Source organism: Arachis hypogaea, chromosome 9 (assembly GCF_003086295.3).
Source record: "Arachis hypogaea cultivar Tifrunner chromosome 9, arahy.Tifrunner.gnm2.J5K5, whole genome shotgun sequence".
Lineage (NCBI taxonomy): Eukaryota > Viridiplantae > Streptophyta > Magnoliopsida > Fabales > Fabaceae > Arachis > Arachis hypogaea.
This window is the reverse complement of record NC_092044.1, coordinates 117,882,047-117,904,075: the sequence shown is the minus strand read 5'-3', so window position 1 is coordinate 117,904,075 and position 22,029 is coordinate 117,882,047. Positions and strand designations below refer to the sequence as shown.

At 30.7% G+C, this 22,029-nt stretch overlaps 2 protein-coding genes across 2 annotated transcripts; one reads left to right on the top strand and one right to left on the bottom strand.

Moving 5' to 3' along the window:
• Positions 1-14,461: 14,461 nt before the first annotated feature.
• Positions 14,462-15,857, top strand: LOC112712531 (hevamine-A). The gene has a single exon (XM_072203637.1). The coding sequence runs from the start codon at positions 14,621-14,623 to the stop codon at positions 15,506-15,508; it is 888 nt and encodes a 295-aa protein (XP_072059738.1). The 5' UTR covers positions 14,462-14,620; the 3' UTR covers positions 15,509-15,857.
• Positions 15,858-16,799: 942 nt separating this feature from the next.
• Positions 16,800-21,994, bottom strand: LOC112712530 (receptor homology region, transmembrane domain- and RING domain-containing protein 2). Its single transcript, XM_025765443.3, has 4 exons — positions 21,004-21,994; positions 20,430-20,660; positions 18,886-19,290; positions 16,800-17,891 (listed from the first exon to the last, which is right to left on the bottom strand). The coding sequence occupies exons 1-4, from the start codon at positions 21,182-21,184 to the stop codon at positions 17,323-17,325; spliced, it is 1,386 nt and encodes a 461-aa protein (XP_025621228.1). The 5' UTR covers positions 21,185-21,994; the 3' UTR covers positions 16,800-17,322.
• Between the last annotated feature and the right edge of the window lie 35 nt (positions 21,995-22,029).

Here is a 22,029-nt window from a genome sequence, read left to right as displayed (position 1 = left end):
AGTTACAAAATCTGATATGGTATAAAAGGACCCAATTAAAAAAAAGCATAAGAATCTAATTAAAAATTTAAAAAAATTATAGAAACTAACAAAATAATTAAATCTAAAATCAACTGTATGCTTCTAAATAAAAAATAAGTAGCCATTTTTAAACTCTAAACTAAATAAAAAATAGTATGTATCATATATAAGTTCAATTAGAAAGTTAACTATTTTTTAATTAATATTAATTATTTTTTAAATTATTTTTTATTATAAATTTTAAACTCTAAATTCTAAACTATAAACCTTAAATTCTAAATTTAAATTCTAAATTTTCAAAAAGAAAAGAGAATTAAAAAATTACAATAAAGGAATTAATATTAATTAATTAAAAATTAATTTTTTTATACTTCATTTTTATGTATAAATGTATATATAAATATAGATTTATAACAATACCTTAATAATACATTCTTTTGATGAGTTAATTAGAGTATTAGGCACGAATTGAAAGTCTATGTTCAATCCTCAAATGTTATAATTAATATGATAAATGATACGTACGTCTTCTCTCAGAAATTATTAAAATTATTAGATTTTAGCTTACAAGTAAAAGTTCTGACAAATACAACGCATTTTTGTTTGTTCTAACTCTATTAATACTATCTTAATATCATAAATTGATAGGGATTGCAGCATCCCCAATAAACCTCATATGGTTATTATAAAGGGGTATACTTTTATGATAAACCCATAGCGTTAAGTTAATGTTATTAATTGGAGTTCAATTCTAAATTTCTAACAACTTACTGCTATATATCTAAAAATATTTACTAATTAAAAAAAATTGAAGATGAAAAATCATCTATACTAAATAACATGTCCCTTCAAACTGACAACGTTTAATTTGTGAAAATTAAACATGTTAAGTTTGGACATACAAGAATCAAATGAAATAGGAGAGAAGGATTTTGTGAACAAGTCAACCACTTGCTCACTTGAACTGATTGGAAGTAGATAAAGAGACCACTTAACAACTTGTTTCGAACGACGTGACAGTCGATCTTGATGTAATTGGTGCGCTCATAGAAGACGGGATTGACTGCGATGTATCTTGTTGACTGGCTATCGCAATAGAGAGAGATCGGGTGTTTGATGCTCAACATGAAGGTCGTGCAGCAAGTAGGTCAACCATTGAGCCTCACATGTCGCGATGGCAAGAGCTATATATTCGGCTTCAGTCGAAGAACGTGACACTGTCGATTGCTTCTGGGACGAGCTCAAGAAGAAGTAGAAACCGGTGATGGAGCGTCGAATATCCAGATATTGAGCTCAATTAGAGTCGAAAAATCCAAAAACTCAGAGCTCAGAGCTGGCAGCAAAGAACAATCCTTAGGTTGGAGCTGATTTGATGTATTTGAGCACCCTATATGTGGCTTGTAAATGAATATTAGTTGGTTTACTCAAGAATTCACTCAGCTTGCTCACGACAAAACTGATATCTGATCCAGTGTTGGTGAGATACACTAATCTCTCAACCAATTATCTGTACATTGAAACATTAGTCAAGAAAAATCCAGAATCTTTGGAGAGATTCAACATATACTCCATAGGGGTGCTTGTTGGCTTTACCCCTAAGAGGCCACATTCTTCAAGGAGATCTAACGCGTACTTGCGTTGATACAGAGATATCTCTTGCTCTGTCTGTGCCACTTCAAATCCAAGGAAATACTTCAAGATTTCCAAATCTTTGATCTTGAATTTGTCATAGAGGACAACTTTGATTGACTGAATCTCCAAGGGATCATTTCCAGCTAGGACCAAGTCATCCACATAGGCCAAAATCACAGTGAAAGAAGAATCTGAATTGAATTTTGTGAAAAAAGAATAATCATGCTTTGATTGCTTGTAACTGTGGTTGAGAAGGACAGAATAAAGTTTGAGATTCCATTGTCTACTAGCTTGTTTAAGTTCATAAAGGGACTTGTCAAGCTTGCATACCAAATGAGGAGAAGAAATTGGGACTCCTAGTGGTGGATGCATGTAAGTTATTTCTTTTAGATCACTATGAAAAAATGTTGTGTTGACATCAAGTTGGTGGCAACGCCATCCCTTGATGGTTGTCAAAGCAAGTACGAGTCTCACAGTGGTAATTTTGACCACAGGTAGTAGTCCAGCCCATATCTCTGAGTATAGCCCTTGGCAACTAATCTAGTCTTGTGTCTTTCAATCGAACTATCAGGATGAAATTTTGTTTTGAAAATCCAGTGACAATCTTTGGCTTTCTTGCCAGTTGGTAAAGGAGTGAGGTCCAGGTTTTAGTCTGCTCAAGTGCTAAAAGTTTTACATTGACCGCTGCTTTTCAGTAATCATGTGTCGTGGCTTATGCAAATGTGGTGGGCTCGGTGTTGGTGGAAAGAGCAAGAGAATATTTTAAATGGTTAATGGATAAAAATGCATAAGACACTAAGTTGGATATAAGATATTTACAATTAGAATGTGATTATTGTGGCAGAATGGTGATGTTATATGCACAATGAAAATCCTTCAAGTAGATTGGTGCTCTCCTAATTCTATTAGACTTTCTAATGGGCTCAGAATGATTATGAGGAATTATGTCTCGTGTGGATTCTCATAAGATGCAGGAACATGTTGTGGAGATGCTGACATTGACTTAGAATGTCTATTCCTAGTGACGATGTTAGGCGAACTAGGTTGCTGAGGGCTCTGATGTTTTGAATTATAATGCACGGGTTCTAAATGAACGCTGGGATGCTGTAATGAAAGAACGTGATATGCAAGCGGATCTACTAATGGAGTGAAATGATACAAATGATCTGGTGTACATGTAATATTATGCTTATCAGCTTTTGACACAAAAGGAAAGTCAAACTCATAGAAAACTACATTTCTTGAAAGTAAAAATTGTCTGAATTTTAAGTCATAGAAAAGATAGCCTTTAACCCCTTCTTTGAACCCCATAAAATAGCATTTTGGCATGAGCATCCAATTTCTTTCTATTTTGTGTGAGAGTATATATAAATGTAAGACACCCGAAAACTTTGAGAGAATATAAATTAAGTAGTGTACCATATAGTTTTTGAAAACGTGAAGCATTCTTCAAAGAGAGACTTGAACTTGTGCCACAGCCAAATTCCAGAATCCCTTTGGAATATTTGATTGAAAAATAAGAGTTCTTGTAACAGTAAGTATGTGTTGCTGTTTGTGCTCGGCAATACCATTTTATTGAGGGGTCTCCACACATGATTTTTTATGCAAAATACCTCGTGAGGTGTAAAAATTTTGTAAATGGAACTCAAGACCGTTATCTGACCTTATGCATTTTACTTTCTTTGAAAATTGAGTTTCATCCATCACAATGAAGTTAGGCAATAAAAAAGACACTTCAGATTTATTTTTCATGAACTTTATCCAAGTAAAAACGTCCACAATTGTAAAAAAATATCTATATCCATATGAAGATACAATGGAAAGAGGTCTCTAAATATCAACATAAATAAAGTCAATATAGCCTCAGCTACTGAAGTACTTAATGGAAAAGAAAATTTCTTTTGTTTTGCTAAGTGGCAAGGGTCATAGAGCACTCTATCATTATTACAAACAATGAAAGAGAAATTTTTTTGTATTGTGTGTAAGATGGAATTATTTAAATGTCCCAGTCTGTTGTGCCAAAGCTGAGCAGTTTGTGCAAATGCAGTGTTTGAAGCAGTTATGCTGTTGTGTGGATGATTGTGTAAGATTAGAGTTGTGTGAAATGTAACTAGCAGTAGGTGTAGGTGAAGCATTAGTGATTTATTTTAAGACATACAAACAATCATCTTCAATATGTGGTGATCCCTCTGGCACTATGAATATGAGAATACAAACAAACAATTCAGTGTCTTAGTCACCTTAGAGACAGAAAGTAAGTTGAATTTGAAAGATGGAATATACAACACATTTTCAAGGTAAAAATCTTTAGAGAAGTGTACTGTACCAACTATGTTTGTAGAAGCTATTGAGCCGTCAGGCATGTGCACTACTATTAGAGAGATGTAATTAAAAGTTTTGAAAACGGTTAGAGAAAAACAAATGTGATTTGCGGCGCTTGTGTCCACTACCCAGGCATCAGATCTTAGAAATCTTTGATTTATTGACAAAGAAACAGCTAAGAGAGTACCTTCATATATTTTCAGATCTTTCAGTTTGAATGAGGCGACGAGTTGGTTGATGGAGGATTGAGGGGCTTGTTAGAGAAGAGACAACAAAGCATTCCATTGGTCATTGGTCAAGCTGCAACTTGGACCTCATTCTCTTTAACACTCGTGGCACCGGGCTGATCACTATATTCAGCAGTTTCATCAATGATAAGGTTGTCTGTGTGGTTTGTTCTTTGCAAGTGTGGTGGCAGACCATGCTTTTTATAGCATGTGGCCTGTTCGACCATAATGTGAGCAGTGTTTAGTACTATAGTCTCTCTCTAGGGACCTGCCTCATCTAGATATGCCCCCTCGACCCTTGCTTCTGTCTTTGGAAGGGCTAGCATTGCTTGCAGCGTACAAAATCTTAGACTCGTGAGAATCAATAGAGGGATTGAGTTGGCGTTCTTGCTGAATGAGCATGGCAAAGACAGTGTTAATGTCCAAAAGAGGTTTGAGTAGCATTATTTGGGATTTGGTAGTGGCAAACTGATCATTAAGGCCGCGAAGGAATCAAGCAATATAATCCTCATCTCTATAAGCTTGCATAGTAGCTAAACCACAGTGACACAGGCTAGAACATGTGACACAGATAGGGATAGGTCGAAAATTATCAATGTCTTCCCAAATGGCTCTCATTTTGTGAAATAGAAAGTGATGCTTAAAGCACCCTGTCGTGCAGCGTACAATTCCTCATATAATTTAGATACATGATGCAGATCCCCTTGATAATACCTCTTGCGCAAGTCATTCCATAAATTGGATGCAACGTTCTACCAAATTACACTCTGAAGAATATATTGAGAAAGTGAAAGATGAAGCCAAGACAGAACATAAGTATTGCAACAATCCCAAACGACGTATGAGGGTCAACGATATCAGGTTTAGGTAATGAGCCATCAACAAATGCAATTTTATTTTTGGATTTCAGAACTAGCGAAATCGATCGCGACCAATTCGTATAGTTCTGTGAATTAAGCCGCAAGAGAATTAAAGGATTACCAAGATATTTTGCAGAAAGAACAGTTGTGTTCTTTCTATCAAATAACAGACCAACTACCAATATAATTAATGAATAATTACAACACCACTCAAACTAATTTCTATATTAACAAATTGGACCACAATTAAAATTAAAATTCTAACAAGGTAACATCATGCAACTTGTTCTTCCTAAGAAAAATACAATTTCAAAAAAAATAATGGCATTCATGTATGTTACTAAGCACGACCCAATGCAACATCCTCAAAGTAATTTAATTTAGGTATTCTTATAATTTGTGTATTGCATTTATAACATTAATTTATTCCATGAACATGATGGATCACACACATGAATATCATATTTCCCCAGCCATTTGGAAGATTATAATTGGTACTTTTAAAGTACATTTAATGCCTAAACTTCACGTATGAGTCAGATGTTTATATCCAAGGTAAAATGTGAATTATGTCAATATATATATACATGTTTTGTTGGTTGAAAATTAAAAAAAAAAAAGAAAAACAAATATAATCTTTTATAACCTTCTTAATTGGTGCATGGAATATATTGAAGTAATCAAACGTTTTCACATCCATCTCCTTATTAATTAGTAACATCATAATAGTTCTCTTTTTCTATTTTTGTAAAAAAAATAAAAAAATAAAAAAAATGAAAGATACCATAAAACGACAAGTATGGAAGCATCTAACTATCCTCATAATTGATTTAGACAATCTTGGAACCCAAGTTCTGGAAATGGGTCCATGATTTCCCCTCACATGGTTTCAACACATTCAATTCGTTTCTAAATGACCAATCTACCCCCCACTATTAATTAAATCCAAGGGGATAGACTAGGCAAAATCTTCATTCATCACATATAATAATGTTCTAAGTCTTTATAACTCGTGTAAATTAAAGGTCAAAAAGCACAAAATAAAAAGAAAAAAGAAAAAAATAAGAAGAAAATCCTCTTTATATATATCTTTGTCCACTTTAGATGTATTGCATATGATGAAAGCAACGAGTGCACATATATTTGTGTCACATTTTACGGTGGTGGGATGTCCTAATAAAAGCATATATAGACTTTATAATAATGAGTAGAGGCCCATCTACTACTTAGTGACATTGCATTTTCTATTTATTAGTGCCCTCTCTTTGGGTTATCATCATACCCTATATATGCTCCATGGGAATCATAACAAGACCATATAAATTGAATCCATAAAAAAAATTATCAAACAATTCAAATATATAAGAATACAATTTGAAGTTGTTTTTTGTTCCCATCGAAAAAGTAGGTATGTTGATTTTTGTCTCTACATGCAATTTCATGGGAGATATATATAAACTTAGTTTTCATGTTATTACCGTGTAAAAAAAATTATAGAAGCATCCAATTATATATTATTACATTAATTAGTGCATTAAAATTAAATTAATATATATAATTGGTATATAAAAACATTTTTTAGACCTACATTTATTTATAAATTATCAATTAGATAACCCATTAACAAAAAGTCCTTGAATCAATCATTCATTAACTTAAGAGTCTTATAATTATATTTACACGCGCGCGCGATAATAATTGAGTTTAAACTTAAAATCGTACGAACACTACTTAATTTCCTCATCCTTAGACAGCTCCGAGTGACTTTTCAAAAATTAAATTAAAGTAATTTATTCTTCAAAATTATCACATATATGCTAATGTTATTTGCATAAAACAGATTCCGTAGTAGGACCAAAAAACTACTCACGCTTAACGAGTTATTACTTATTACTTATTAAGAGAAGAAGCTAAGTCAGCGGCAAAATGATTTAGATGAACTAATAATCTTATAAAGAAAACTAAAAATATTATTTGTAGATTAAAATTAGCTACTAAAATTAATTAGGTAAAAACTCAGGTGCAGTCAACTTTACGTAAAATTGATAAGTGAGAATCGTTAAATAATTTAATTGATTTTACTAAATTTTTATCTAACAGCTCTCAACTATTAATTTCACGTAAAGTCGATTACACTTGAGTTTTGACCAATCAATTATTATATTTTCTGTATAAATATATATAATTTAATTTATTTTTAATATATATTTATACTTTACTCTAATAAAGTTAAAATCAAACCGATAATTCCTTTTATAACACCACCTAACGGAGTTATGAAAAGGCGGCTGACTGTCACTAGTATAATGCATGTGTTTGTGTTGTTAGGAATAATTTTGCTAAATATTATTATGGTGCAAATAATTATCCAAATTAATTGATCAGATTTTTAATATTAAATATCTTAATTTTTAAATTTTAAAATATATAAAAAGTCTTTAATATTTATTTTTATTAAATAATACAGTTTTTTTAATTTAATCTGTTTAATTGAAATAATCATTTTAAAATTTTTTACGTTTTTCAAAAATTGTTTAAATAATAATGATAAAAGCTTCGCGTTGTTTTATATACAAGTACACGCAATAATTACTATATTCTGTCTATATGCATTGTTATTAATCGAAAATGTCGATGTCTTCGCACTACTAAATATTATAGAAAATTAAACTGTTCATCATAATATTAAATAATATTAAATAGGGTGGCAAAACAGGCCAAATCTATCAGGTTGATTTGTCAAATTCGTTAAAAAAAAAAGTTGGTTGAATTATAATTTAAAACTCTGTTCAATTTATGGGTTTTGACGGAGCTAGACGGTTGGCCCGCCGGATCAAAGACTTTTATTTTATTTTATTTTTTTATTAAATAAAAAAGTAATTATTGTTACAAAATTAATAATTATATAATTTTTAAATATATTTTTTTGTTTTTATTCTTCTTTTAGTTATTAACTTTATTTATTTTATTTTACAATTTCGTATATATACTGAAATTATGTGACTTATTTTTAAAAATAGAGATAATTCTATTAATAAATATTATTTTAAACAATTTTATTTAAGTTAAACATTAATAAAAGAATATTTAAAAAATTATATTATAATTTGACTATTTTTATTATTTTTTTATTAATTTTAATAAATTTTATTTTAAAAAAAAGTCATACAAATTAATCTGTCAATCTGCCAATCCACCATAAAATGAAACGAACTAACATTTTAAACCTATTTTAATTGATGGGATGGATTGAGCAATTTGTCACCCCTAATATTAATCAAGATAAATATAAAGACTTAAGTAGGTCAAAGTAAAAAAACAAAATATGTCATATAAAAATATGAATATTTTTTTAGTGATATTTATGTTTTCGAATCAAATATATTTCATAAGAGTATAGATATTTTTTCTGTAAACACATTTAACTGTGAAATTTAAAAGTGTCAAAATGAATAATATCTTCAAACAGTTGAGTTGGATAGGCAGTCAAATATATTAGTTCTTTACTTATATAAATAAAATATATTTATGTCCTTATAAAGTTTTTTTCCTTTTTTAGAAAAAAATATATCTAGTTTGCCTAATAAAATTCATACAGAATTATATAAATGGCATGGGCTTCGTGCACGCAATATAATATATATATAAAGGAACAAATCATAAGAAGCATGCATTCAATAAAGATTGATAATTAAATGAACAATATTTGTATTATTTGTGGTTTAAATAAACGAAACCTCCCTAATCCATACTGGTCGGGAACGTGGAAAAGGGAGGGAGACAGAATATCACAAATTTATTTTGCCAAATCATTTATTATTATTATTATTATTATTTTCCTAATTAAACAAATATATAGTAGGAAACCGGTATCATCACTCAGCTTCAATGCTGCATCATAGTGTTTTCCTTTTCCATTCCATACCATTTTTTCATCAACACTATAATTGTTCCAAGTTCCAAACTGTTACCTGTTTTGATTATTATAGGTCTGTTAGTCTTTTTGATTTTATTAAATTTATAATTAGATTTTTATGTATTTTTAATTAAATTTTTATAATATTTTTAATTTTATAATTATTTTTTTATAAAAAATATTAAAATTAATAAAATATTTTTTTAAAAAATATATGATTAAATATTTAATTAAATTTTTTATTATAAATTGTAATTTACAAAAAATATTCTATTAATTCTAATATTTTTTATATAAATTTAATTATAAATTTAATAAAATTATAAAAACTAACATAATAATAAAACTATTATTATATTATATTAGTACTAATATTATGAAGAACAAGGTGACCCACAATAATCATCATTAACCTACCCCAGTTCGTGCACCTTAGTTAGAAGATTACAATTCTAATGTCTTATACATGTGCATAAATTGTCTTACATACACTAGAATTAATACCTTATAATGATTAAATTTAAATTACAACACCCGGTTTAAATTTATTCATCAATTAGAATTTCTCTCTCTTTTTTTTTAGTTTTAGAAACTACTATTAATATTATTATCATAAAATAAAAATGATCATATTTTACTTAAAATAATTATTTTAATTTGAAACTTCTTTATTATTTGCTCTACAGAAAGAGGATATAATTTCATATTCCAATAACAAGCACATGATGATTTTCTTTTTCCACTATCATCATAATATACATTGAAGCTGCTGGAACTATAGCTTCCCACACCGACAGTTTTTTTTTTTTTTTGAATAAATATTAATTAGGCGAATAGTGTTTTTCCTTTTGCATTGCTTGGTGTGAAAGTCACCACCATAAGTAACAAGGATGAGGACCTTTCTTCTTTTCTTTTTTTTTCAAACTTTTTCAGATGCTGCCCCAGAAAATGTGAATCTCTTTGCAATTCAATAGCATGCGTGCTCTGATAAGACCATCCAATAAATCATACATTAAATTAAAATTCTGAGCATATATATATATATATATATATATATAGAGAGAGAGAGAGAGGCTTACATTAATTAGCTCTAAGTATAATTAATCTCTAATTCTCTACATTGAAAAATTTCAGCCTATTTTATATATAGTTCTAAAAATTAGACCGAACTAATTAATTTAATAAAAAAATTGGTCATTTATTAATCGATTTAATTCAAATTAAAAATTCGATTATATCAATTGGAAATTACTTTAATAAAGACATTAAAAATGTCTTTTTTTAAAGACATTCACACGTGTCATGTTATTATTGAACATTTTTATTAAATTGGTTAATAATTTATTTTTTAATAAACTAGAATAAAATTGGTTTATTATAGAAAAATAATAAACCCAATTATCTGCATTATAATTATTAGATCCGATTTGATTTATTTGAATTATATAATCTAAACCAAATATCTTTAAATTTTTTTGATAAAAAAATAAATATATCCCTAACTTTTTGTTTTGCGGACATTAAATCTCTAAAAATTTAAAAATACAATAAAATCCTTAAAAAAAGTAGGTTTATTGTTATTATTATAAAAAAAATCGATTTTATTCTAGTTTGTTAAAAAATTAAAAAATAACCGATTCATTAATACGTCAAATAATAATGTCTTTATAAAAAGACATTCTACGCGTCTTTATCGGAGCATCCCCATATCGATTAAACTGATTTGATTTTCTTAAAAAAATTATTATATATTTGTATATCCCGTTGAACTTAAATTGAAATGTTAAATTTTTAAACTTCTGGTTTTACTAATTTAATTTAATAACTAGACTAATTTTTAGAACCAGCATTTGAAATCGATGGGAGAATGTTTGAAAAGTAATAGTTTCTTAAATTTCAATACATACAGCTAAAATGGAATTATATATATATAAACAATTTATGAAAACATGTTTTTAAGAAAAATATTTGTCTTAAAAAAAATTCAATGTCTAAACATTTTCTTTTAACAAATGATATAATTATTTGTATAACGATATATATATATATATATATTTATCACTTAGAAAGTAACTTAATTAAGATATAACTTAGTCAAATATAAACCTCTCACAGCTGTACTATTTTATTACTATATCATTCCTCTTAATTATTAATTAGCTCGATGAATAATTTATATAGTTACCTTGCATTATATTTTTTCTCTTTTTCTAATTAATCAAAGAAAAGGTTCATTCATTATTAAATGTTGTAGATTTGATTATGAAGCTTAATTGTACTCGTGGATTAGACGAAAAATTATGGAAATGGATGTAAAGTGACATAAATAGTTACAGAAAATTTTAAAAGAAAAGGTGAAGATATGAATCGCACCAAAACAAAAGTGACATAAATGGAAGAAGTCTTATTGAGCAACCAGTGCGAAGTTTCAAGCCATGTGGCTGGCAAAGAATTTATATGGCAATAAGAATAATAATAATTTTGAACTCTCATTCATGTAATCCATTATATATGTGTTATTTGATTTTATTTGCTATCTTAATTATATTATTAGTGGTCCTTCTCCTCCTTTCACTACTCATGATACTTCAACATCCTATTCTGACCTAATAATGCTCATGTTATATAATTAAATCTTTGTATTCTTTAATTTTTGACACTAACAATATCAAGGAACAAAATGCTTATATATAATTGAGACCATTAAAATAAGATCCTATACCGAATTGAAGGCTAAATTTAGAAATTCTTTCTTTAACTTCTTTCTTTAAGAGGGAAATTCTTTCAAAATATTAACACATCAATGTCGAACGCGACTATAAAATTAAGGTTTAATTATTTTACTAGTCTATATAGTTTTGTAAAATTTTTAATTAGATTTTTATATTTTTTTTAATTCAGTTTTTACATTAATTTTTTTTCAATTAGATTCTTTTTGACAGTAATTAGTTTAATTGTATAGGGATTCAATTAATAAAAATTGGTGCAAATTAAAGACCTAAATAAAAAGAAAAAAAATATAAAAATCCAATTAAAAAAAATTAGTACAAAGACTCAACTAAAAAAAAAATATAAAAACCTAATTAAAAAATTTATAAACCTATAAAAATCAACGGAATAATTAAACCTAAGATTAAAGCACCCATTTTGATACAAATATTATATTGAAGTGCTGTGTAATTTTATTCGTTATATTATCTTGAGTGGTTAATAGGATGAGTATAATTTAAGTTTAGTTAGATTAGGTTTCTTAGCTGAAATTTAAATAATAACATCCTGTATTCTAAGTGTTAGTAAAATATGATTCCACTTGGATTGATATTTGACAAAATTGTGTTAAAAAAAATTATCTTTATTTAATTTTATTTGAATTTTATTTTCAAATCACTATAACTATTATTACGACTACCACAGTTATAATCGTTGTCATTACTTAAAAAAAAAGATGATAATACAGATTACAGAAGAATATTTAAAATAAAAGATTATAATTTTGATCGAAAAACTAGAATAAAAATAAAATGTTTTAAAATATTAAAAATAAAATTAAAATTTTATATAAATATTAGAGACTAAAATAATATGTTTATTTATTAGTTCACGTAAAAGTTAATTTAATTTGTGTAATGTGTTGCCCTATTTACAAGTAGGGTACAGTGGAGCAAATCATACATCTATGATCTATCTAAAAACACGTAAGACTTTAAGAGCAAATCATACAATTAATATTCTGAAAAAAAAAAGGAAGAAAGCATGAAAGAATTACAGATCCTATAACAAACAAATGAAATAGAATTGGTCTCAATCAAAAAAATAAATAAATAAAGAAGCAATTGGGAAGCAACCATTATACATAGGCATCATTATTTTAATGAAAAATTGAAGATTATAATAGTGATGACCATTGTCTAACGCACAAGTAAGTGATGAAAGTCTTTGCATCAATCCCCAAGCTGTCTCAAAATTATTATTAATATTAACTATTGAAAATTGCCTGTGCCAAAATTATTAAATAATGCAAACACCTAATTTGTTGTCAGAAATAACAATATTTGTAAGATTGTGGTGTCTCCAGCATCAGTAATAAAGGCTTCTTGTGTTTTAAGAGAATTAAACACAGGCTTTTAATGTCAAGGAATTTTCTGCATTCAATCCTATTTTGTTTCTTTCATATTACGAAGGAGGCTTTAAATTTTCATGTGTCAAAACCCACGTTTTAATGCATATAATAAATGTAAGTTTAAGTTATTTATAACATAGGACATAAAAGTAGTTTTAAGACTTAGTCGTTTCGTATATAGGATTAAAGAAACCGATTTCGAAGCTTATGTCCATAAGTTTTTATATTTAGGTTTTCATAATATATGTAAATGATTATAGACAAAAAAAAAAGTAGTGTCTTAATTCAGCAATTTGTATTGACTTAAAACTGCAAGCACAAGCTAGGATTCAAACTCTCATACTTGCTTGAGTGGACTAATAAACTAACCACTATACTAATTCAACTTAGTTTAAGTATCCGATTATAGATGCAACATTTCAATTAATTTTTTTTCCTGTTTAGATTAGCGAAGGTAGGCCCATCTAGGTAGTGGGCCAAGCCACCTTATGAGCCTTTTATGTAACTGTACTTTCCAGGCCCTAAACACTTCCTAAGAAGCACTCACAAAAATAAGCACATATATTAGGGAAAAAATAATGTTACAAATGGGAGAAAATTCAATTATTATCTACAACTAAATGGGCCTGTGCTACAACCTTTGGCATATCAACTATTAATCAACCATAAAGCTACATCTCACCTCTCACATATCAATTTTATAAGTATTATCTCAACAATTTAATTTTGATGCATTATTAGTCTAAAATAATTTTATACGTGTATCTAATTACTTAACATCATATTAATAAGAATAATTATTTTTTATATTAATTACGTGAATAATCATATGAAAAAATGAATATAATTATACCATCAGTACATCAAAATTAAACTCTTTATCTCAAACTAATTGTTATGAGAACTGATACTTGCAACAACGCTCAAGTCAAAGAATATTCAAAGAGATAAGGTGAAACTAGGGGTTGAGTTCATACCTTGGAGGAGCTAAGAGCTGTCTATCTACAAAAAGTTTTGGAATTTGTTAGAATCCATTGATTTGAGGAATTGTTGTGATTTGCTTCATCTCAATTTATGGAATATCGTTAAATAACGTATCAATTCAAATCTCGAATTATTGTTGCCCTCCCTTTGGGCTCTATGGTCGTGGAGATGGGTGTGGCCAGTAGGCAGATCCGGAACAAAAATTAACTAATAAAAATAAAAATAAAATTTATTTCTTTTTCGGTTTTTCCTATAAAAATTTCTACAAAAGAGGGTATAATATCATTTTTTAATTTAAAAAAATCAGGATGACGGTCAGTGGCGCCTGGATGTGTTTTTTTGAAAGAGCTTAATACTCAAATATGGAGTGGTTGGAAGGCTATTAAACGTTGACTTATTCCCTTGATGGCAAGTGGGAAATGGATTCCCTCTTTTGTCAACCCACATTATCTTTTTGTTAACATGGAATTTTTGGTACCAATCTTCAACCTGTAAATCTATATAAATATCATTAATTGTGAAAGGTTTTAATTTGAAGATGGCAAACAAGTGTAATGCTATTTTGTCCCTCCTCCTCCTCCTTGTTGGAACATCACATGGAGGTGGCATAGCTATATACTGGGGACAAAACGGCAATGAAGGAACCTTATCTCAAGCATGTGCCACTGCCAAATACTCCCACGTTAACATAGCATTTCTCAACAACTTTGGCAATGGCCAAACCCCACAAATGAACCTCGCTGGCCACTGCAACCCCTCCATCCTCAATTCATGCACCAAATTCAGTGCTGAAATCAAGGATTGCCAGAGCAAAGGGATCAAGGTATTGCTCTCCATCGGCGGCGGCATCGGCAACTACTCCTTATCTTCAATTGAGGATGCAAGAAATGTATCAAAGTTTTTGTGGAACACTTTCTTGGGTGGCAAGTCACCTTCACGGCCGTTAGGGGATGCTGTTTTGGATGGCGTAGACTTCGACATTGAGCTCGGGTCAACCGCAAATTGGGAGCACCTGGCGCGGTTCCTCAAGGCTTATAGCCGAAGAGGAAGGGAGGTGTACCTTGCTGCTGCTCCTCAGTGTCCAATTCCCGATAGGTTTTTAGGGACTGCCCTTAACACAGGGCTCTTCGACTTTGTTTGGGTTCAGTTCTATAACAACCCTCCTTGCTCTTATGCCAACGGTAACATAACTAATCTTCTCAATTCTTGGTCACGGTGGACGAATACCGTTCCCGCAACCAACATATTCTTGGGGCTGCCGGCTGCTCCGGCTGCAGCCGGGAGCGGTTACATTCCTCCTGATGTGTTGACTAATCAGATCCTGCCGGAGATCAAGAAGTCGCCCAAGTATGGAGGGGTGATGCTTTGGTCAAGATTCTATGATGTAAAGAATGGGTACAGTGACTCCATCGTTAGCAGCGTGTGAATGTCAAGATTTAAGAGCAGTAGTTGCAATGAAACAATTATTTTTAGGTGAAAACTCAGGTGCAGTCGACTTCACGTGAAGTTGATAGTTAAGAGTCGTTAAATAAAAATTTAGTTAAATTAGTTTAACGACTCTAAATTATCAACTTCACATAAAGTTAACTGCACTTAAATTTTTACTTTATTTTTATGGTTATTTCAATTCAATAATGAGGGGAGAAGAAAGATATTTCTTTTTCCTTTTAATTTGTTGTGCTTTCCAACTTGTTTGAGCATACTGCAATATTCATGTAGGAAGGTGATACAAAAGCAAATAAATGTGATACAAATACAATTGCTGTTTTTCAAAATTAGTTGAATTGCTATCCTTTCTCCATTATATGCTTTTTTATTTAACAAGCTGAATGGCTAAAGGCGGCTGGCGGCACTCAATAAGGGAGAAAAAAATTAGATTAATGAGAGATTTATTTAATAGAGAAAAATGCTATTTGGACCGCCCTAATAATTGTCTACCTCCAACAAATAATTGATAACTTCGTATAAATATCTTTCTTAATGTAATAAGTCGGCAACTTTTGTGGACTTCTGCACCATTTTAGCTAACATATGTTTTAAAATTAAAAAAAATATATATTAAAAATATAAAAAAATACATTTTTATTATATTTATTTTATATTTATTATACTTAAAAAATAAAATAATTTAGTTATATTTTTTCTCAAACATCAATATAATATATTTTTTATAAAATAAGAATAATAATATTTAATAATATTTTATAACTAAACACTATATTTATTTTTAGTTCATTTTAAACTTGAGGTTATTAGACTACTAAAACAAACTTATCTTATATCATTTCTAATTTTAAATAAATAATACATATTACACATAATTATATTTTAACAAATATTATTATTTAAATTTCTATTATTTTTTCTTACAAAATCGTGATTATCGATACGATATTTTAATTAATTTTTTCCTGTTTAGAATAGTAAAGGTAGGCCCGTTTAGGTAGTGGGCCAAGCCACCTTATGAGCCTTTTATATAACTGCACTTCTCAGGCCCTATATACTTCCTAAGCAGTCATAGCGATAAGCCCATATATTCACAACCAAAAAATATAAGTTATCAGCTTAAATTGCTTTTATGTTCCAAGTTCAATTATTAGGAACAAAATCATATTCAAATTGGAGAAAATTAAATTATTATCTATAACTAGATGGGCCTATGCTAAAACGGGAAAACCTTCGGAAAATCTACTATCAATGAACCATAAAGCTAAATCTCACGGATCAATTTTACATGTATTATCTCAAACTGAATGTTACAATTTACATGCTGAAGTATAGACATAAGTGATAAGACAAGACAACCCTCAACTCCCAAGTATGACATGAGCTTGTTATCATTGAATTCAAACATAAACAACTATCTTGGTTCACAATCTTTCCATGCAGCCCAACTATTTTTTCTTGTGTCAGCAGTTATTTGAAGAAACAAGAAAGTACTATACATACTTTGAAATCAATGCTATGTAAAAGCATCAACAATTCAAAAAACTCATAACACACAATACAGTGACATCATCAACCTGAAATTGTTAGAACCTCGATCACCAAATGTAAAAATAAAACTGAAATCACAAAGGTGTTATACAATGTACTCCGGCCGCCAAGAAACGGGTAATTCGGCAAAGGGACACGGAGGTTGGAGGAGTTGGGTTGCCGCATTGAAGGGAGGGTGACTTGCCAATTACAGGATCAACTGCATGGGCATCTGAACCGTGTGATGGAATCGGATCAACAATTTTAACACTCTGGGAGGGAGTTTGCGGATGCAAATGGCGAGAAACTCGCAGCTGACTCACTGTATCGGAGTGGATGCTGTCGGTGACTTGATGACCCGAGAATACTTACAGAAGCATTGCTAGGACTTGGAACATAAGCAGACATGAACCTTGAGTTAAGAGAAGACAAAGATGGGTAGCCCATGGAATGTGGTGAATTCAAGTGAGAAGCTAGAGATCTTTGGGATGCATTCCTAAGGTCTACAGAGCTTCGACTGATGCTTCGCGATGGGGATTGTCGGTAGGACCTATAAGACGGCTGAACATAAGGGGTGCTAGCTAATGAGTGGTTGCGAGAAACGGACGAGGCATGTGAAGGTGGACGAGCAATTTGAATAGCTGGGGATGACGCTAATGATGACCTTGTAGAAGATAAGATGGAGGATGATACAGATGCTGGGCTGGCCGAAAGCAAAGGCGTGGATTCAGAAGGCGGAGGTTCGCTTAAACCAGTTCTTGCATCACGCTTACAAACTGGGCAAAATGTTCTCCATGAGGTAAGCCAAGAATCCACGCATATAGCATGAAACTCTGCATATAACACGTTAGGAAAAATGGAATTAGACCTAAATACAACAAGCATCAATATAAGCAACGCCAAAGCAGAATGCTGAAATTAATCTTCTTTAGCATTATTTGCTTAGTTAGTTAACATGGTACCAGGACCTTACAGTCTCTTATTCTACTTTCTCCAGATCTGAATCAACTAGTTCACTTAGCTTTCAAGCTGAGTGCTCGCGGATTTCTAACCTGTGGCAGATTCTCTTTGGATTAGGCTATTTGGTATCTACGATAGGGATTACAATTACATCAGTTTCTCCTAACTAAATTCAGAAGTTTTAGCTTATGAAAAAGGGCCAAAGATTTCATGACAGTCCTCGGTTTTACAGTGTTTTAGTGTATATGGGACTAGATTTCTAATATGGCATAACTTCAAAGCTACTATTCAGAGGGACTATCATAATTGCTACATGGTTTATCACTTTAATTTCCCCATAGGTCTAAGCTGTTACTTTTTTCTGAAAATAAAAATATTTTTATAAGGATGTCTTATCCTCTTTTTGCAGATTTTCTTCTCTTCTAATAAAATTTATTTATATGTTTCATCACCAGAACATTTGTCAGAGCATCTAATGAACATAGTCCCAGTTAGTACGTGTAAGTATGACTTTGGGGAAGTTAAGGTAGCTCAGTTTTTTGGAATTTCCAAATCTTGAGGGAACTTTATATACATGCAATTCAGCAATCATGTAATGATGAATCCAGGATACAATATTTTATTATTATTTTTCAACTTGTTTGTCTCGTAAACCCTTTTTTTTTTTTGTGTTCGTCTTAATTCTAGCAGGTTATGTACGGTAAATGCAGAATAGCATTGGATTTGGTAGTCAACATCAAACAATAACCACTAAATTCCAACCAGACCATAGAACCCAACACAAGAGAATATCCTTTTTATAGAAAACAATTATTTTGAATGGATTGCATCTGAAGATGAAGTAAGATTTGGTATTGGAAGACTTACTGTGACAACAAGGGAGTATCCTGAGCTTCTCTCCAACACAATAATCTTCAAGACATATGGCACATGTTCTTGAGGTACAGTTGTCTTCTAAGACTGCAGTAAATATCAAACTAGGCATTGCTTTCACTAGGCGACTACTCATACCATGAAATTCACGAACACGAGAAGCTTGAGGCCTTTCCCTTCTTATGCGATGCCTACGAACAAAGAAACAGGTGGCAAGCACAGCAGACATTGCTAGTAGGGAAATAAATGAAATTGCCATGATTGACCATGCTGAGTTCTCAAAACTTGGAATAAGCCATAGCTCCACATCAGTCCTTCCAGCATATTCCTTTAGTAATTCACCTGAAGCTTTTGATATAAACACAGCATGTATTCTTATGCCAGCAGAATTTCCTGCCACTGGAATCCAACATAATAGTGAATTAGATATACGCAACACATGATATACACGTATATTGAAAGGGGAAAAAAATATGGACATCTATCCAGTAATAAATCATCTTTAACAGCCATACTTTCACCATGAACTTAGTCAACTTACATTCTTCATATTGTGAACCTTTTACTCATGTATTGTATGAGGCTGGGTTATCAACTAATCATCCTTTTCACAAAGCTTTTAACAATGTATTTTAATCAAGTTACTAGTTACAACATTTCAACAGTTGTTCAGTCCTTGCTGATCCAAACTTCCATGTAAAGAGTATGACACTTTAGGAGCATCCTTTGCATTTAGTTCATCAGTGTTCAAATGTTCATAGAAGTTAAAATTTTCCAAATAGTTGTTCAATCCTTGTTTATCCCGACTCCAACGGAGACAAAATATGTCACTACTAGGTAAAACAATGAAGATGATTCTCTCTTTAACATTCCAACCAGCTTACCAGCATAAGCTTACCAACCAAAAAATCCAGATAGCATGCATAAATAAATTTTGGTTCTTCAGTGTTAAAATGCTCATAAAAAGAACAGCATATATACTTGATTAGAAATTAAATAATTCCCTCGCCATCTTGTATTGGAGGATATCCAGACATTTGTAGTGTAAAACATATATCTTGCATTCTATTTAAAATTTTATGACTTACCATCCAGCTTAAACAAGGAACTACTCAAACATACAGAAAACAACAATGAAAGATCACTTCACATGATTGGATGGTCCAAAGCTATCAGAATGTGTCTCGAACATACAAACACAACATACAGACACACTCAACTATGAAAGATTACTTCAAGCCTTATGCCTTCCAAGTTAAATCATACTAACTTATTATTTTAATCCAACTTCCATGGAAAACATCATAATCTCATTTTAGGTTTACAAGAACCATTTTAATGTAGAATCTAAAGCCACTATAGTGATTTTTTACAATCTACGTAGCAATTTCCTTTTTTTTTTTTTTTTTTTGCTACAACCAGTGACTGAATTTGATGACTCACATTATCAGTAGAGAAAACCAAGCTTAATGCAAATTGCATGCAGGATGAGAATGATAAACAACAATATGCTGTTGCACGTAAGAATTGGTCATTACTTGCAACCAAGACACCACTATCCTCATTGTCATAGACAATTGCAGCTTTGTAGCCAGCCGCTTGTGCTCTTCTGACCTTTTCCTCAAAGCTACATCCTCCCCTAATCATCAAAACAAAAGGCAAACTCGCATTTGGAAGTTGTGGAGCTTTGTTCGAGAGGTCAGTGCAAGCATCAAGTGGCTCTGCCGAATATAAGACCCCACATTCTCCAGACCCTTTGATCGTCGGAGCTGAAATGAAAACAGCATTCATGTCAAGAAACAGATCACTAAGAAACAAAATTACCATCAGCAGCACTACAAACATTTGGAAAAATGCACACCACAGGTCAGTGTTCACAATTTGATATTTTTCAGCATCAAATAAAATCCATTTTTCTACTTTTTTGACATAGTTTCAGCTGAATCAGTTTCTCACTGACAGAGACACAGAGCTTCACCAAAGACACTACCTAAGTTGAAATTTTCACCACTCCCAAATATTCAATAACCAAAATCACATTCAACCCATTAACTAAACAACCTTAAAAGTTAAAAAACACATCACATGCACATAAAAAAGAAGAAAACTCACCGAAATTAGCTTCGATATCATCGAAGGAGAGAGTGATGTTGTTCCCAATCAGCACCACTTTGGCAGCTGACAAAGCACACAAACCCAGCAGAGAGAAGAGAAAGAGGAGAAGATTCGAGGTACCCATCAGTGCAAAAGATTTGAAAAGAACAAAAGGGCAAAGCTTTTGGTTGAAAATCATGCAAATCAGAAAGCGATGGAAGAAATTTGGGGATTTTCTTTTACTATTTAGGGTTTTGGAAACACAGCAAAAAAAATAGATACATCAGCTTCCATCTCCCCAAAAAGAATCAGATGAGTCTCTATTCCTTTGATGCTTTTTCTCTGCTATAGGTTTGAAATTGATTGCCAATCAGAAAAACCGAAGAAAAAAAAAGAAACAATTATCCGAAAAATTGATTGCTGATACTAAATATCACTATTCTAAAAGAGAAATAAAAATATCACAATCTGGAACCAAATACTGAAGCTGCAAGTTGAACTTTCTTTTTTTTTCTGATGAGTTCCGATTTAAAAAAATTGAACTTTGTAGATAAGTCAGTTTGATGCTGAATTTTTGCCAATTTGGTAACACTATCAGAGAATTTTCTTTTTGATTTTTTTTTCTCTGTCCGGAAAAAATAATGAAAATTATAAAATCAGATCATTATCGTCTCTTATAAAATAAATAATATTGGGTAATCAATTACTATATTCTATTTGCTTGTAATTTTCTACATAATTTTAATATTATATAATTATTATTTTTGGATGTATAAGAAACTGTGATAACATCAATATTAGTTGTTATTGTTAATAATTAATTAATTAATTAAAATATGGTAGGGTTTTATCTCACCGCCAGAAGAACCCTGGAATAATATGAAGACATGTGGAACCTCAACCTTTAATATTTTATTTTAAAAAATAATATAAAGTTTGATGAATACATTATACAAATGCAACAACATTCAAGAAGAAGCAAGTGGGCAAGTTGAGATGTATTTGGATTGGGTTTTGTTAGGTGGATAATAATTTTTATAAATA

What these genes read in the sequence shown, in the direction of transcription:
- LOC112712531 (XM_072203637.1), top strand. Translation starts at nt 14,621, where the DNA reads ATGGCAAACAAGTGTAATGCTATTTTGTCCCTCCTCCTCCTCCTTGTT.
- LOC112712530 (XM_025765443.3), bottom strand. Translation starts at nt 21,184, where the DNA reads ATGATTTTCAACCAAAAGCTTTGCCCTTTTGTTCTTTTCAAATCTTTT. An exon ending in TGATATCGAAGCTAATTTCG is followed by an intron (nt 20,661 to 21,003) that starts GTGAGTTTTCTT and finishes TTTTCATTTCAG; the next exon opens with CTCCGACGATCAAAGGGTCT. An exon ending in GATACTCCCTTGTTGTCACA is followed by an intron (nt 17,892 to 18,885) that starts GTAAGTCTTCCA and finishes TGTTATATGCAG; the next exon opens with AGTTTCATGCTATATGCGTG.